General features: G+C 64.1%; 2 protein-coding genes across 11 annotated transcripts in view; one reads left to right on the forward strand and one right to left on the reverse strand.

Moving 5' to 3' along the window:
• PTDSS2 (phosphatidylserine synthase 2) overlaps positions 1-3467 on the forward strand; it is a 29861-nt gene extending 26394 nt beyond the window's left edge. For 2 of the 3 annotated variants that reach the window (XM_087422380.1, XM_087422381.1), the window contains 6 exons: positions 777-890; positions 1147-1265; positions 1695-1809; positions 1884-2029; positions 2125-2310; positions 2548-3467. In XM_087422380.1, the coding sequence (XP_087278506.1) occupies positions 777-890; positions 1147-1265; positions 1695-1809; positions 1884-2029; positions 2125-2310; positions 2548-2722 (855 nt within the window). In that variant the 3' untranslated portion in view covers positions 2723-3467. Of the gene's footprint in view, positions 1-265; positions 317-776; positions 891-1146; positions 1266-1694; positions 1810-1883; positions 2030-2124; positions 2311-2547 lie in introns of all 3 variants that reach the window. The other variant, XM_004441100.3, reaches the window with a different exon arrangement.
• Positions 3468-5152: 1685 nt separating this feature from the next.
• Positions 5153-16985, reverse strand: RNH1 (ribonuclease/angiogenin inhibitor 1). 8 transcript variants are annotated; one of them, XM_087422376.1, is made up of 10 exons: positions 16820-16985; positions 11039-11140; positions 9453-9623; positions 8810-8980; positions 8102-8272; positions 7851-8021; positions 7499-7669; positions 7028-7198; positions 5541-5711; positions 5153-5438 (listed from the first exon to the last, which is right to left on the reverse strand). In XM_087422376.1, the coding sequence occupies exons 2-10, from the start codon at positions 11122-11124 to the stop codon at positions 5351-5353; spliced, it is 1371 nt and encodes a 456-aa protein (XP_087278502.1). In that variant the 5' UTR covers positions 11125-11140; positions 16820-16985; the 3' UTR covers positions 5153-5350. The 8 variants fall into 8 exon arrangements, with proteins under 8 accessions (XP_087278502.1, XP_087278497.1, XP_087278499.1 ...); XM_087422371.1 differs by lacking the exon at positions 16820-16985 and adding an exon at positions 16366-16771; XM_087422373.1 differs by lacking the exon at positions 16820-16985 and adding an exon at positions 13382-13429.
• Between the last annotated feature and the right edge of the window lies 1 nt (position 16986).

Genomic DNA, 16986 nt, shown 5'->3' on the forward strand with positions numbered 1-16986 from the left:
TGCCCACGGCAGCAGGTGCACGCAGCCCAGCCTTGTCCCTCGTGGCTGGCGGGCGCTGCCCAGAGGGGCTGAGGGGGTGGGAGCCAGTGCAGTGATGTGCGTCGGGGAGGGCAGGGCTCCCAAGGGAGAGGGGGTTCTGGGGCCTGAGACAAGTGGGATGTCCACATGACCTGGTCCCAGGCAGGGCTGTGAGGGGCCGCGTGGAGGGTGGGGACTGCACATGGGGCTGGGGCCATGCACGAGGCCTGCGTCCTGTCACCCACAGGACAAGCTGGATGGCTTCGTGCCTGCGCATTTTCTTGGCTGGTACCTGAAGGTGAGGCGACCTCGTTGTCACAGGGGACACCCTGGTTTTCGGGCCCGCCCGAAACCCACAGAGCACAGAGACCCTGTGCTCTGGGTCTTTCTTGCAGCCACAGTTCGAGGGTCTGAGTGATCTGAGTGTGGTGGGCGAGGGCCCAGGGGCTGCACTGCAGGACACGCCAGCTGTCCAGAGGGTCTGTGAGCCACTTGGGAGCTCCAGGTCCCGGCCCTGACCCACGCTTGTCCAGGGTGTTGTGGTGGCCAATGAAAACAATGAGACCCCCACCGTGAGGCCTCTGGCCACTGCTCCTGGGTGAGGGTGAGCATGGGCCCCACACACCCTCAGGCCCTGGGCACACGTGTGGACGCCTGAGAGGTGTCTGAAAGTCTGAAGTAGAGGCCGCTGCATGGCCTCTGTCCCCTCAGGGAGGTGGGCCGGGGCAGGAAGGGCTGATGCTCTGCCACACCTGCAGACCCTGATGATCCGCGACTGGTGGATGTGCATGATCGTGAGCGTGATGTTCGAGTTCCTGGAGTACAGCCTGGAGCACCAGCTGCCCAATTTCAGCGAGTGCTGGTGGGACCACGTAGGTGCCGGGGCTCGCGGGGGGGTCACGTGGGTGCCGCCGGGTCGTGTGGGGACAGGTACCGCCTCCACTGGGCACCCCTCCTGGGCCTCAGCCTAGGGCCCGTCACTGAAGCGTCTGGCTTGTTTGGAGGCCCCCTGTGTCCTGAGGCCCAGGCCGCCCTTGCGGGGAGGACATGGGCACAGGGTCCCCTCAGACAAGGCAGGACAGGGCTGGGGGTCCATGGCACCCACCTCCCGCCTCGCTACCCTCGCAGTGGATCATGGACGTGCTTGTCTGCAATGGGCTGGGCATCTACTGCGGCATGAAGACCCTTGAGTGGCTGTCCCTGAAGACATACAAGTGGCAGGGTCTCTGGAACATCCCGACCTACAAGTACGTTGCGTCAGGTGGCCCCCGAGGTCCCGGTTGGGCTCCATCTGCTGCGCCTTTTGGGAGGGGCGCCCCACGAGGATTTTCCCTCCTGTAATCTCCACCTGGGACTCGTCCCTGGGCTGCCTGGGGGAACCCCGCCAAGACCCGCAGGGTGGCCGTGTGTCCGTCCAACTGGCTCCTCCTCCCCTCCTGGCCTTTCTTACAAAGTGGCTGCAGGCACTCTGTCTGTTGTACTTTGGGATTTAAAAGAAAGCAGCAGTCCAGGAAAAGATATGGGGGCGCCAGGGAGTGGCGTCTCCTCTCCCATCCATCACGGGTGCCCGGAGGGGGCGAGGACCCACGGCCAGGGCGCTACCCCGTGCTCAGAGCACCTGGCAAGGTCCCGTGAGGGTGGCGCAGGCCTCGGGCTGACACGCTGCGTGGTTCTAGGGGGAAGATGAAGCGGATCGTCTTCCAGTTCACGCCCTACAGCTGGGTCCGCTTCGAGTGGAAGCCCGCCTCCAGCCTGCGCCGCTGGCTGGCCGTGTGCGGCATCATCCTAGTGGTAAGGCCGGCCGGCCCCGTGCGCGCGTGGCTCCCGGGCAGCCAGCCTCGCCCCCACCCTCCTCTGTCCCCCAGTTTCTGTTGGCAGAGCTGAACACCTTCTACCTGAAGTTCGTGCTGTGGCTGCCTCCCGAGCACTACCTGGTCCTCCTGCGGCTGGTCTTCTTTGTGAACGTGGGTGGCGTGGCCATGCGGGAGATCTACGACTTCATGGACGACCCGTGAGGGCTGCGTGGGGGGCGGGGCGGGGGCGAAGGGCCTGTGCCGCCCCTCGCCCTGGTGCACACGCCCTCAGCCTGGCGCTCGCCCTCTGCAGGAAGCTCCACAAGAAGCTGGGCCAGCAGGCCTGGCTGGTGGCGGCCATCACGGCCACGGAGCTGCTCATCGTGGTCAAGTACGACCCGCACACGCTCACGCTCTCGCTGCCCTTCTACGTCGCCCAGTGCTGGGTGCTCGGCTCCGTGCTCCTGCTCACCTGGACCGCCTGGCGCTTCTTCCTGCGGTGAGCACGTGTCCCTGCGGACAGGCACCTGATGGCCCCACGGGTGCCAGTCTCCCGGGTCGGGTCTGCCTGGCGTCTGGGTCCCGCGCGGTTTCTGTCTTCCCCTGCTGGCCCTCCGGTCCCTGCCCACGGCTGTGCGAGCTTCCCCACGCGGGGCGGCCCCTCAGCTCTCCTGGAGCCCCGGCTCCTGGGACCTCCTCGGGCCAGCTGGTGGTGACGTGGCCCCCCTGCCCCCAGGGACATCACCCTGAGGTACAAGGAGACCCGGCGGCAGAAGCAGCAGAGCAGAGGCGACCAGGGCAGAGACATTGGCAACATGGATGGTCACCTGCCTGGGCTGGACGACCCCCTGCCTGGGCCGGACGACCCCCCGGGACCCGGGGAGGCCGAGAGGGAGGGGCGCCGGCTCTGAACTGACGCTGTGCCTTGGACCCACTGGGCGCCCAGGCCTGCCGTCCCCTTCATCCTCCATGGGGTTCCCACCAGGAGCCTCCCTGCGGGCCTTGGCCTCGCAGTTTTATCTTCCTTTTCTCCCGTGCACACAGCAGGGCACTGAGAGGAGGGGGTGAAGGGGGTCCCCTTCCCGGGCTTGTGCATGTGGCATCTGAACACGTGTGTGCACGTGTACTCTGTGCTCCTGGTTCCTGAGGCTTCTCTCGGACTGGCAGGTGTTGCAGGTCTCGCCGTGGGCCGGCTAGTCCCGGTGGAGCGAGGCCCTGCCCTTCCCCTTAATGTGCGGGCAGCCCGCTGGCCTGTGGGCCCACACCAAGCCCTCGGGCCCAGACGCCCGGAACTGGGCAGAGGTGTCGCACTGCCCCTTTCTCCACTCCGTGGGCCCCTGGCCACTCTGAGGCCCTGGGATGTCCATGCTGGCCCCGTCAAGCCCCTGGGTGGCGCGTGCAAAGGCTGAGAAGGGGCGCATCCAGGTGGGCAGCCCCGAGCTGTGTCTTCAAGAGCCTTTGTCTAATCTGACTGACCTGGAGGGCGTGTGGGTGGGGTCCGAGGTCACCAGACTGGCCTCTCGAGGGGCGTCATGTCAGAAACTCTTGAGGTCCGGTGCCCACGGTCGGGAGGAGGGGTCGTTGGTCTGTGTGGCCTGAGCGGAAGGTCATCTCCACGAGCAGACAGAACAAATAAAGTGACGATGAAGGTCTGCAGCTCCGCATCCTCTTTGCTGACCCCTGACCTCCGCCAGGCCCCTTGCCCGCCTCAGACACTGTCCAGAGGGTGAGAAGGCCTGTGGGTGGGAGCTGCTTGGCCTGGACGCTCGTCCTGGGCAGACGACCCATCAGGCATGAGGGTCACCTGGACTCCCACCCTGCCACGTTTATCCCCACAGGCCGGCCCTGGGAGCTGGTTCCGGTTGGGGCGCGGTTGGTTAGCCACCATGAGGGCGTACACACACACACACACACAGAGAGACACACACACGAGTGCCCTGAAGTTCTGGGCACACACACACACACACACTCCTCAACTGCCCTTTGGGAGGCTTGCAGACCTCAAGAGGTGGGAGTGGGGCCCTTGTGTGCCCCCCCACCCAGGTCCCCCAGCCTGGCTGAACCTCGGGGTGTCAGCTGCAGGGGTAGAACCTCCACCCCACCCCCACCCCTGCCCCGCGTGGGCTCGGGGACGCAGCGCCTGTGCAGCCACACTCGCTCGTGGGCAGTTCCCGTCAGTCTCTCGTGGACTCATCACGTTTCTCAGGGTTCCTCTAAGTTCTGTCCACCCGCAGTTCCCGTGGCCCTGCCGTTGACAGCACAGGCCTTGTCCCGTGGCCGCCCTCACCAGGGGTGTCCTAGCTCGACCAGGCACTGTTGGGGGTCACAGGGCCTCAGCACCCCAGCCAGAGGCTGGTTCTGCTCTCCTCACTGCTTGTGCCCTGATCTGGGGTCAGGACCCCCGCCCCACCCACAGCTCACACCCGAGATGAGCGGTGTCATTGGGCAGGTGGCGATAGTGCCTCTCGCACAGTCACTCAGGGTCACAGTGCCTCCCTACTCCTCAGTGGTGGTGACCCTTGCTCCTCTGGCCCAGGTCGGCGCTGGCAGCCCCGCTGGTCTCAGCAGGAACATGGTTCTCAGCCAGACACTTGGGGCTGGCTGTGCGTTTCCTCCCCAGACCTGGGGTTGCCTCTTTCTCCGAGGAGCCCTGGTTACCTCTGGTTGGGGATCGCAGTAGAAACCAAGATCCTGGGGTGTATGGAGGGGCTTTATAGCAATGCGCCGCCGCTGCTGTCCAGGTACCAGAGCCTTTGGAAGCTGCCGCGTGTCCCGCGGCCCCACTGAGTGGCACCCCCGTGATGGTGCCGGTCGGGGCAGGTCACCCTACGCTAGCCGCCCACGGCAAGATGAGGCCAGCCAGACGAGGGTGGACCCTGCCCTACCGTCCAGAGGGCTCTGGGCTCTGCCGGGAGAGCATTCGGGGGCCAAGGCTGCAGGCGCGGACGGCGCGGGAGCAGCTCCCACAGGCCTCCAGTCCAGAGGGGGAGGCCGTCAGCGGAGCTGCTGGCCAAGGCGAGCCCGGCTCCTCACTTCCAAGGACAGAACACGGCAGGTCACCTGAGACCTGGTCCCTACAGACACAGGAGGCGAAGGCCTGTGGGGCGGGGCCTCCAGGGGCTGCCGGAGCAGGATCTGCCAGCGACCTGGGAAGCACGGCCCCCCGACGCCAGCGCAGCCTGCAACCCTGCGCAGAGGGCCCAGCGGGCACGCCCCTGCCAGGGCCTGCGGCTCTAAGCTGCTGAGTTTGTGGTGATTCTGGGCAGCAAGAGAGCGCTCAGGAAAGCATCACACCTCAATACGCACGCCCCTCACGGGGACCCCACGAAGGACAGGGACCCTCCTGCCAAAAAAGTGCTTTAATAGTTACAAAGTGTCCAGAATTTCCTCATGGAAGTAAGTAGATTTGAGCACTTCTCTTCAGTTAGAGCTGGAGCAGCCAGAGCGAGAGGCCGGGGGCGGGTAGCCGAGGCGGGGCTGTCTGGGAGCGTCAACAGGTGGGGGCTTCAGGAGCGGGGCTTCGGGAGCGGGGCAGGGCCTCAGGAGATGAGTCTCAGGCCCGGCTTGCTCTCCTCCAGGGCCCGCAGGCGGTCCTCCAGCGCCTGCGTCCAGTAGATGTCATAGAGGCTGTGTGGGAAGAGGGGGGTGTGGGCCTTGTGCCGCCCGCCCAGCCGTCCTCCCCAGTTGGCCTGAGCCGCAGCCCGCCAGGCCGCCCTAAGTGTCACTTACACCAGCTGCTCCAGGGCGCAGCCGGGCTGCTCGAGGGTCTGCAGCAGCTGCAGGAGGCCTGGGTCCCCCAGGCCGTTGTTGCTCAGGTCCAGCTCGCGCAGGCTGCGGTTGGCCAGCAGGAGCGAGGCCAGGCTGCTGCAGCCGCCGTTGCTCACGTCACAGTCCCCCAGCCTGGGCAGAGGGCAGGGTGGAGTCAGGACAGGGTGCCGCTGACCGGCTCAGTGACCTGGGCCTGTGGGATGGCGGGGGGTCCACAGGCCGCCATGCCCACGGACCCTGAAATATCTGCAGATCACCAGGGTCAGGGCTGTTCCCCAAATCTCAGCCGTGGCGTGTGAGTTTCTCACGGTGTCTGTGGCCCTGAACTTATGGTTGGCCCCGGGCAGATGTCCCCCCTGAAGACGGGAGGCACACGCAGAGCTGCCCTCAGTGGCACAGTGGTCACCGACACCTGAGACGAGCACACCCTGGACTTAGGGCACCAGACGGCCTTTGGGAAGGAGCAGTGTAGGGGACGTGGTGGACAAGAGGAGACAGCGGAGGCGGCTGTCCACCCAGAGGGCCTCACACCCACCCCACCTCCTCTCCACCTGGGGGCACCAAAGGGAGAGCGGAGGGAGTGGAGGGCACAAGAGGACCGAATGCAGGAAGGCTTCCAGGAGGAAGGCCACAGGTATAGGCCACAGACACGAAGACGGATGGGCTGGCCCTTCACCCGCTCCCACCAGGGAAGGGGTGACGCCAGCCAAGGGGCCCCCAGGATGACGATGCCAAGACAACATCGAGGAGCCACGCCAGGCCCCGCGTCTACAGGGCCCTCGATCCACAGCCCCTCTCCTCGCCTGGCTCCAGAGCACCCCCACAGCCCTGGCAGCAGGGAGCTGGAGGACCCCTGTGGGCTCCAACCCGCACCCAGGAGAGCCGCCCGAGAGGCCCAGCAGAGAACAGACGAGACGCCCGATGGCAGAAACGAGAGGCTGAGTCCACAGGCCGGAGACACAAGGACCCAGAGAAAAGCAAATGGAGAGGAGACCCAACGACCATCCCCGAGGACCATCCCCGAGCGCTTCTGTCCAGGAGACGGAAAGGGGTTAGAAAACACTCAAGGGCACAAAGCACGCATCCCTCAGAAGAGGTGCCCAGAGCACAGTGCCCCAGACCACAGCACCACGGACGCAGCAGGCAGGTGCCGCAGAGGCTTGGGGCTGAGGCGCACACGCACAGACACACATATGCGCAGACACGCACACAGGCTCCAGGAATCACCGCCTCCAGGACCCGTTCCGGAAGCCACTAGACGAGAGTTAAGAAAAGAAAAGAAACCTGGAAGGCCCTGGGGAAACCACACGGAGGAAGGGGGACAACCCAGTCGGGCCGGGACCTCCGTCCTGATCCCTGGGGATGAGAACCGAGCCAGCATGGTGCGGCCCCGCAGGCGGACGCGCACACCCTCAGTCACATGCGCACGCACACTCGCGCACACTCACCAGAGCACCCGCAGCGTGCTGCCAGGCTGGCCCAGGCCCTGACAGAGCTCCTGGATGCCGGCGTCCCCTAGCTTGTTGCTGCTCACCTGCAGCTCCAGGAGACACCTGTTGTGGGCCAGCATCGCGCTGAAGTGGTGGCAGCAGGCAGCCGTGAGGCTGCAGGACTTCACCCTGTGGGGACAGAGCAGGCCTGCAGCCACGCCTCTGGGGTGCCCTGGAGGCCCCATGGACTCGAGCATGGCCCCCCGAAGCGCCCCCTGGCTTCTGGGCAGCTCAACCTCGGCGCCCTCCCCACCCTCCAAGGAAGCCTGGCGCCCTCCCCCTTTGCAGCCACCTGCCTCTTGTCCTCGGGTGTGGCAGAGGATGAGGCACCTCCCTCCCGGGCCTCCAGGGCTCCAGCCTGGCCCAGCTCCCTCCTCACACGGGGTCCCCTCGGGCGTCCTGATGCTCTGCCGCCTGGCCCGCACTCACCACAGGGACTCGAGCCGGCATCGGGGCGCCAGCAGGCTCTCGCACAGCAGCCGGGCGCCCTCGTCACCCAGCGCGTTGCCGGCAAGGCTGAGCTCCTTCAGGCTCTCCTTGGCCCTGAGGACGCGGCACAGGTCTCTGCAGCCCGCGGCAGTGATGTCACACTCCCAGAGCCTGCAGGGGACGCGTCACTGCATGGGGACGCCAGCACAGCTACGTTCTTGGACACCCCCCACCCAGCTGTTCTGCAGGCCCCTCACCCACGGCCACAGCCCTGGAGGGAGCGGGGAGGGGCCGGCGCCTCGGCAGTCAGAGCCGCTCAAACCCTGCGCCCCACGCCCACAGACTGACTCACCACAGGGTCTTGAGCTGGGAGCTGGGGCTCAGCAGCCCAGGGCACAGCTCCGCGATGCCCGCATCACCCAGCTTGTTGCTGCCCAGGTCCAGCTCGCGCAGTGAAGCCTTGGAGGCCACGATGCCACAGAGGTCCTTGCAGTTGGCTGGCGTGAGGCCGCAGTTCTCCAGCCTAGGGCACAGGAGGCGCCATGGGAGCTGGGGAGCACCCCACCCGCAGCGCCACACCCCCAGCCCCAGCCCCATGCTTACTTGAGTGTCTCCAGTGGGCAGGTGGAGTCCGCCAGGCCCTGACACAGCACCCGTACACCTGCCTCGCCGATGTCGTTGTTGCTCACCATGAGCTCCTTGAAGTCCTGCTTGGCCCTGAGCACCGAGGCCAGAGGCCCGCAGCTGGCGGCCGTCAGGTTGCAGTACTCCAGCCTGGGGATGGGCGGGTGGGCAGTCAGCCCCTCACCTGCAGGAAGGCGTCCCGGCCGAGGGGCACCTGTCTGGGTCTCCTCTCCCACCCGGGCTGAGGCCCACGGAGGGGGGAGGACGGAGGGGCAGTGAGCGAGTGCCCGGGGCCTCCTGGAAACCGTCCACTGACCACAAGCCCCACCCCAAGCTCCGGGTTCACTGGATTCAGGAGGACGCCCAGCCTCCTGAGCGGGGTCTTTCTGGCTCAGTTTCCTTCCCTCATCACTGAGCCCACCTGCAGGCTCATGGTGGCTGGGCAACCCTGCACTCACATGCGGGTCACAGGCCAGCTGCCAGCTCCTCTCTGAGGGCCAGAGCCCCAGTGTCACGGAGGAGGAGCATCTGCAGGTCCCCGAGAGCCCCCTCCCCAAAGGTCCCTGCAGCCGATGTGCTGGGGGAGGCGCTTGACCAAAGCCCACGAGACAGCTAGGTGTGGGGGCGGGGGGTGCCCGGGTGGGAAGGCAGGCATCGCGGGGACCCCCGGGCAGGGCACACACTCACTGCAGCTTCTCGAGGTGGCACTGGGGGTGCAGGAGCCCCTCACAGAGTAGCTGCAGGCCCGTGTCCCCCAGCGGGTTGTCGTTGAGGTGCAGCTCACGCAGGGTGGGCACCGAGCGCAGCATGCTGGGCAGGACCCCACAGCCGGCCTCTGTCAGGCAGCAGTTCTGGAGGCTGGAACACAACCAGCCATCAGCAGGGACCTCACGAGCCAGGCGTGGCCCCCACACTAGAGAAGCTGCCCCTTTGTCTGTAGGAGCCTGGGCAAGGCAGACACAGAGCACTCCCATGCCCACGGGGAGGCCACCAGCCCAGCCCTGCAGGATGGCCTTGCCTGCTCCTCCTCTGGTCGGGGCTCTGGGGTCTGCAGGCTGAGGGCAGAGGGCAGGAGGGGATGCATGGGAGGGGCTGCGAGTGGGCTCAGAGTGCCTCAGGACCCAGAGGAAGCTGTGTCTGCACAGGAAACTGGGCTGTAGTGGGAGCAGAGGCCTGGGGGGAGGAGGGAGGGGCCCCCAGGCTCCAGGGCCTCTGGCTGAAGGCCAGACACCTGCTGCCACCTCCTGCCCTCCTGCCGCCCGCAAGTCCCCACGTCCCTGGGCCGCCCGGGCAGGTTCAGACCCAAGCCCGCCTGGATCCTGCCTCTCACCTAAGCTTCTGGATCTTGCAGGTGGGGCTCTGCAGGCCCTGCAGCACCAGGTGCACGCCGGCATCGCCCAGTTTATTGGTGCGAAGGCTGAGCTCCGTCAGGGAGGGGTTGGCCTGGACAGCAGAGCTGATGTCCTTGCACCGCGCCTCCGTGAGGCCACAGTCATCCAGCCTGTGGACGGGACACGTGGACGGTCATTTCACCCAGCAGGCTGTGACCCAGCAGTAGGACAAGAACTCAACAAGGTGGGTCACGGCCAGCACAACTTAAAATGAACCAGAAAAAGCGTGTGGATCTTCTTGTGAAACTTTTGTAAACGGCACCGGCACAGACTGCCCACAGACGGAGGTCTGCCCACAGACGTGCGCAGAGCTCCCTCTGCCTCCAGGAAGGAGAGCAGACCTGCCTGAGGCCCAGCTGCGAGGCTGTGCTGGGGGAGGACGTGGCCTCCAGGACACAGCAGCCTGCGGGGCCACGGCCATCGTGGACGACCGAGCCACGAGACAGGCACCAGGTTACAGCTGGGACCAAATCCATGCAGAATAAGCAAACGTCCAGTCAGTGCAGGTGGGAGGAAAGCCAGCTCTTGCTCACAGAAGAACGACAATCAATAAATGTGGAAGGAATGAAGAAACTGAAAATCCCAATTAGGCAAAGGCCCAGGGATAACTGTTTTGGCGAGACCCCTGATGGACATAACATCGGCAGGCGAGGGCCTGAGCAGACACGGTGCAGGCAGAGCTGTGAGATCTCTCACCAGGACGTCTGTCACCTCCAACGGGAAACAGTCACTTCCCAGTGGAGGCCGGGGGAGGCCTGGCAGGCACAGATGGGCATGGTGACCGTCAGGGGGACCATATGGTGCCGTCACTGTCACACCCCCCACAATATGACAGGCCAGGCAGGACACAACATCATCTCTGTGTTGCCAAAAACGTGTGTCTCAGCACGAGGAGACCTGGGGGACCTTCAGAGCACGAGCAGACTCGAGTCAGATGGCCAAGGACAAGGAGGGAGACGGGCCTCTCACAGACGAGAGGGCCAAGGAAACGTGAGGATCTGTGCCACGTGGGATCCTGCAGGGACCTGGCACAGGAAAGGGCACATGAAAAACCTGAAGTCTGAGTCAAGCGGGCTGAGCTGGGTGCCCCAGGCAGCGGGACACTGACGCAGGGGGAGTGGGCAGAGGGCTGAGGGGCCCTGTGTGGGGTAGCAGCACCTCCACAGAGCCCAGTGGGGCCACCGCCTTCCCAAAGGAAGGAGTCGAGCTGAAGACCCTGGGCCCGGAGGTCTGCCCACCTGCCCTCAGAGCCTCCACCCAAACCCAGCCCACCCATCCTGAGCCAGGAACAGATTTAAGTGGTCAAACGGCTGGAAAAAAGTACAAGACTAACATTTCCTGCCACGTGAAAATCAGAAAAATGTACACTGCCTGTCCATAAATAAAGCGCTTCCAGGGCACACCACACCCACTTGTGGGTGTCGGCCGCAGGAGCAGAGCTGGACACCGTGGGAGCCCGCCACCCCCAGCCCACCGCGGCCCCCAGCCGGCCACACCTCCCGCAGGGGCTTGGCAGGCCTTCTACCTGACCACCTCGTACTGCTGGATCAGCGGCAGCAGCTCCGTCCACCGCGAGTCGCTCAGCTGCTCACACTGGATATCGAGACTCATGGTGGGGTGAAGGTTTCTAGACAGAAGGGAGAGCAGGAGGAGCACGTTTCAGCCAAACTCTCTCAAGGTCCGACAGGCCAGAGGTCCGGCAGACGGGGAAAGTCCACGTGGGACCCCAAGGGGCTGACGTTTCAGGAGAAGCCACAGCCACTCCCCTGGCCAGGGCCTGCTTGCTTCCTTTCTCCAGCACCTTTATCCGCCTCAGCCTCCAGGAGCAGAACCGGGGGCGAGCAGAGCGGGGGGCTGTGCCCACTGGACACCCTGGCAAAGGCCACCACGGACCGCGGTGCGCAGGGACGTGGCTATGGGGGCAGAGGCCACTCTCACCTCCCAGCCTCCCACACCCAGCCTTCACGGGCACCTCCTGCCAGTTAGCGAGCCAGGACCCGCCTCCTGTCTGCCTGGGCAGGGATGGGGGGGGGGGGGTCTGTGGGCCTGGATGAGGTGTGGAGACCCTGGTTCGGGAAGCACAGGGGCAGCATTTGTGCAGTGCTGTGGAAACCCTTCCTCCTGCTCAGCCTATCTTCCCCTCTGAGAACAAGAGGGCTGTGCTGGGCAGGCAGCGCCACAGCCCCACCTGGCCAGGCCATCCACAAAGCCAGAGACCCCCCCCCAGGACGCGAGAAGCCTGGGCCTCACCGCCTTGAAGCAGCTGGGTAGGAGGAACGGGTTCTGTGGTCAGCTAACAGTTCCTCGAGGGGGCCCGCCACGGGGGCCCTAGACAGAACACAGCAGGTGGGTTGGGGACCCCAGGCCCAGCGGCCTGCACACTGGGTGGTGCCTTCATAGGTGGCCACTTGGGGTGCCTGCTTCCATGATCCCTTACTGGGAGCTGGGGACTCAGGACAGGCCAGGGCACATCCTCTGCCCCACCTGGGTCAACCCAGGGACCAGCCCACGGAGAAGCCAGGCCATCAGGCGGACTGAAAAAAAAGTAAGGCCTTTAGCCAGCAGGTCTGGGACGAGAGCAGGGCACAGGCCCTGAAACCCCACCCGGGACAAGGTCAGAGCCTGACGAAATGGGAAACCAGAGCCCCAGGTGGGCGCTGACCGGAAGGGTGTGCCCCAGGCCCTGAAGGGGCCCAGCAGGAGAGGAGCCCGAGGGCAGCCATGACGCTGAGACTGGGCAGGGAGCTCGGTTTCATTCAAGAGCGACAGAAAGCGCAGGAAGGATGCAGCCTGGAACCGCGGCGAGGCGAGCTGCCCTGGAGGAAGGCTTAGCCAATCAGGATGACTCAGCCCCACGGGAGGCTGAGGTTCCCGTCCCCGAAGCCCCCAGCTTCCCGACAACACTGCCCCCCTCGAGTGTGTCTGCCTGACGGCGGCCGCCCCTCCCGGGGCGGTTCTGAGCCCAGAGTGGAGGGCGGGCCGGCACAGGCGGCGGCTCTGTTCTCCTCCTGCTGAGCAGAGGAGCCCCTTGAGCCACCAGCACGGCCAGGGCGCGGGCCGCTGAGGAGCCGGGCGAGAGCGAGTCACGACCGTCCCACGGAGGCACCGGGCCTGCCCTGCCCGGGAGCCCAGGGCGTGGTCGCCCGGACCGTGACTCAGTCCCCGTCATCGCTGGAGGGGACCCGGAGGGGGAGTTCAGGGCTGCTGACGCGGGCCCTCCGGGGCAGGACCACCTGAGGACCTCAGCCCGACCTGCTGCCGAGGTTGCGTCCTCGCCCGAATCCAGTGACGGAAGGGCCCGGCCCTCCTGAGGCGATCTGAGGTTCAGACAGGACAGGAGGGCACGCCGAGCACCCCCGAAGGCTTGAGCAGACCCCGGGGTGTCCCCTTGGCGGGGCCTTGGGACCAGGAGGACGCCACTTGACCTGTGGGGCACCGATCCCTTTAAGAACCCCACGAAAACGGGTAACAGGCCCCGAAAGGTGCCGAGTGGGCAGCCTTCCGCACAAGCCTGGTTAGGGTCCCTGTTCCAGGACCCCGCCCCACCGGCCGGCTGCACCCCAGCGTCCAGCATCTGCACAGTGGCGCCTAATTAATGCTTTCAGGGCGAGAACGGGCCGCTCAGCAGGCCCGCCCCGGAGAGCAGGAGCCGGGTCCTTCCCCACCTTCGGGATCGGCACCGGGCCTTCACGGGGGTCACTTGCCTCTCGCCAGGCCGCCCTGCACGCGGTCACCTCCGCGAGCCGCGGAGCGGCGGGGATGGGCGCTCGGGCCGCGGGGACCCCGCCACGCGGCCGGGCCCGGGAGGGACCCCAGAGGACACGCGAGAGGACCCCCGAGTCCGCCCCTCAGGGCCCCCGGACCTCACCTCGCGCAGCCGCCGCCGCCGCCGCCGCCGCCCCGACGCTTCCGCCGGGGCGGGGGCGGGGCTCGTCCTGGGGGCGGGACCTGTGAGGGGGCGGGGCCTGCCCGCTGGGAGGGCGGGGCTACGGCCTGGGGGCGGGGAGGGGCCGCCCTGCATCCCCGCTGGGCCCGGCCCTGCGGCTTCTCTGAGCCGTGCGCCGCTTTCCGCTCAGCCCCAGGTGCAACTCGGCGACCCCGCGTGACTTCCCACGTTGTGGCCCAGACGAGCCTTTCAACTCCGCCTCCAGAACAAGGCGCCGGGAGGCCCACCCCACCCCACTGGGACCCTGCCCTGCCCTGCCCCGCCCCCAGTGCGCCGACGGGAGACGCCCGAGCCTCTCCCCGTCGCACCGGACAGGGAGGTGGCAGAATGACACCATGTGTGGCTGTGATGACACGGGTGCGACTGTCATCAGTCGGCTCTGGGGACGCGACTAGGCCCACGTGAAACACGCACGCACCCGTTTCCCCGTACGGATCAGGGGACGTTCGCAGAGAAGTCTAGCGGACACGGTCAGAACGTCCCTTCGCAGTATTCTGTAACCTGCACTCCTCGAGAAGCCTCACGTCCATCAGTGGGAGGTGGTTGAGTAATTTAAGACACCCGCTCTCCGCCAGTTAAAACCCCGCTGCTGACAGGGAGGACTGCGGAGTTGTGAAGTTTATTAGACACACAGAACGAGACACAGGGCACCAGTCCCGAACTTCCAAAATGACGGGGAGACAGCACGCGGCCCTGCGGGCGTCTGCGGGCTCCCAGCACACGGCTGTGGGTGTCCGTCCAAGAGCGCCCCTCGCTGCCATGTGCACGTATTAGAACAGGGTGCTCCACGTGCTCGCATTGCACAGCATTCCTCAATTCAGCCGGCACTTACTGAACACCTATTGTGTGCCGGGCACTGTTCTAGGCGCTTGGGCCACATCAGTGAGCAAGCAGGGCAAAGGTCTCAGCCCTCTAGGAGCTCAAGGGGACACATGAAATTAAAAAGCAAATTAATAGTAGGGCTGCCCCAGTGGCCTAGTGCTTAAGTTCATGTGCTCTGCTTTGGCAGCCCAGGGTGCACAGGTTCGAATCCCAGGCATGGACCTACACACTGCTCATCAAGCCATGCTGCGGTGGCATTCCATGTACAAAATAGAGGAAGACAGGCACGGATGTTAGCTCAGGGACAATTTTCCTCAGAGATTGGCAAGGGATGTTAGCTTACAGCCAATCCTCCTCACAGAAAAAAAAAAAAAAAGCAAATTAATAGTGAGGCAGCCCTGATGGCCTAGCAGTTCAAATTTGGCGAGCTCCGCTTTGGCAGCCCAGGTTCAGTTCCTGGGTGTGGAACCACACCACTCATCTGTCAGTAGCCATGCTGTGGTGGCGGCTCACACAGAAGAAACAGAACTTACAACTATACACAACTATATACTGGGGCTTTGATGGGGGGGGGGAGAAGAAAAAATGAGGAAGATTGGCAATAGATGTTAGCTTAGGGCGAATCTCCTCCCCGGGGAAAAAAAAAAGGAAATTAATAGTATTTAGAATGTGGATAGTGCCAAGGGGCAAAAATAATGCAGAATAAAAGGGAATCAGGAGTGCTGGAGGGTCAGGGCAGACGTCAGGCATGTCCCCTCCCAGGCAAGAGCAGGCCATGGGTAGCAGAGGCCTGAGGCTATGGTGGCTGCCCACAGGTGGGCTGAATGTTTCACACACTGCTCACTGCCGACCTGGCCTAATCCTGGCGGCCGCCAGGGAGCAGCACAGTGCAGATGGCGACAAGAGAGTAGCGAGTTATCTGCTGCAACGGGGGCCGGTTCTTTGGGGGAATAAAGTGGAGGGTTACTCAATTTGGGGATATTTGGCTGGGCTGATTCCTGCTTGTGTAGCTTGCTGGGTGCCAATGGACAAGGGGGTCGGGCCACCAACGCAGCCCTGGAGAGCCCAGTGGCTTCGCAGGGACAGACCACTAAGGTCCAGACAACCCCACCCATGAGCTCCCCCCGAAGCGGGTTCAAGGTGTCAAGTTGTCGAATGAAGACAGCCAGCAGCTCTCCTCCCCCTCGACACAAGAAATGAGCGAGGTCCTGGGTTTCCCACAGAGGCTGCTGCAGCCTGAGGGTGGGTGAGGGTGGGTGAGGCAGAGGGGCGAGGGGGGAGAGGGGCCCCTGGGTGTACCGGAGGTACAGTCAACGTTATTGTGATTTTTGTCACATGAGCATTATGTGCTCTTTGTAGAAAAACCAGAAGACAGAGAAAAGAAAATGAAGAGCGCTAGAATGCCCATCTTCTAGAGACAACTGCTCTATCTGTTCACGTGCTCCTACCCACTCTGTACACACAATACACATTTTTAAAAAATAAAAAATCAGATATTAGGAATGTTAGGCAGAATAATGGCCCCCAAAGGTGTCCACGTCCTAATCCCCAAACCTGTCAATAGTTACCTTCCATGGCAAAGGGATCTTTGCAGATGTGACTAAGCTAAGGGTCTTAAGATGGGGAGACTGTCCTAGATTACCCGGATAGGACCAATGTAATCATGAGGGGCCCTATAAGAGGGAGGTGAAAGGGTCAAAATCAGCAAGGAGACGTGACCATGAGGTTGGAGTGGTTGCGCTTTCAAGATGGAGGAAGGCAGCTTCTAGAAACTGGAAAAGGCCAAGAAGTAGATTCTCCCCTGGAGCCTCCGGAAGGAGCCCGCCCTGTGGATACTCCGATTTTAACCCCCTAAGGCCCATTTCAGACTTCCAACCTCCAGAACTGTGAAATAAGGAATCTGTGGTAATTGTTACCGCAATAGGAGACGAACGCATTATGGAGCTGCTATAACATTTTCCTCTCAAGAACAGATCCGTATACAATGTATACAAGCTAACTTGCAGTGAACCCCACATTGTGTGCCAGCCTCTGAATGTATTCCATTTACTCAACCCGTCTTACAGGCCGACATTTCGTCTCACCTGGTTATCTTCCTGGTACCCATCCTAGAGGGGGGCCGGCCTGGTTCCAAGATGCCGCCCAACTGCCCTCCGGAAACGCTGCAGAAGTCCACCAGCTTTCCCGCACGCGTGTCTCCGCACCGCGTGGGCACCGACAGGTGCCAGCCCAATAGCGCAAAGTGCCTGGACCCCCCTGCACATCTCAGCCAACCCTGAGACCACCCTGAGCCCGCGGCCCACGAGGCGCTGTTCCAGTCACCCTCTCCTCTTGCCCCCGGGAGTCGCCCACCCAGCTCCCCCAGGCCTCTCAGGTGACCTCCCAGGGCTCCTCTGACTGGGCTCCGCGTCATCACCCGGCCTGCGGTGTGCTTCTTCCCGGGCACTCTCGGAGGGGTGGCCACTGGAAGCACGTGCGAGTGTCCCTCCACCTCTGGTCGTACGTCATGGAGACCCCATCCCCCCGTTTCCCCAATACCCCCTGGGCGACTCCTCTCTGCCAGGGCCGTCCTTCCTGGGGCTCGGTTCTTTGCGGCAATAGGCCAAAGGTTACTCAATTTGGGGAAGAAAGTGTGGCTGGGCCAGCCTCTGCTTCTGCAGCTTGCTGGGCGCCAATGGACCAGGGGTCAGGGAGAACCCCGCACT

The sequence above is a fragment of the Ceratotherium simum genome, chromosome 34 (genome assembly GCF_057802395.1).
Source record: "Ceratotherium simum simum isolate JZ-2026a chromosome 34, ASM5780239v1, whole genome shotgun sequence".
NCBI lineage: Eukaryota > Metazoa > Chordata > Mammalia > Perissodactyla > Rhinocerotidae > Ceratotherium > Ceratotherium simum.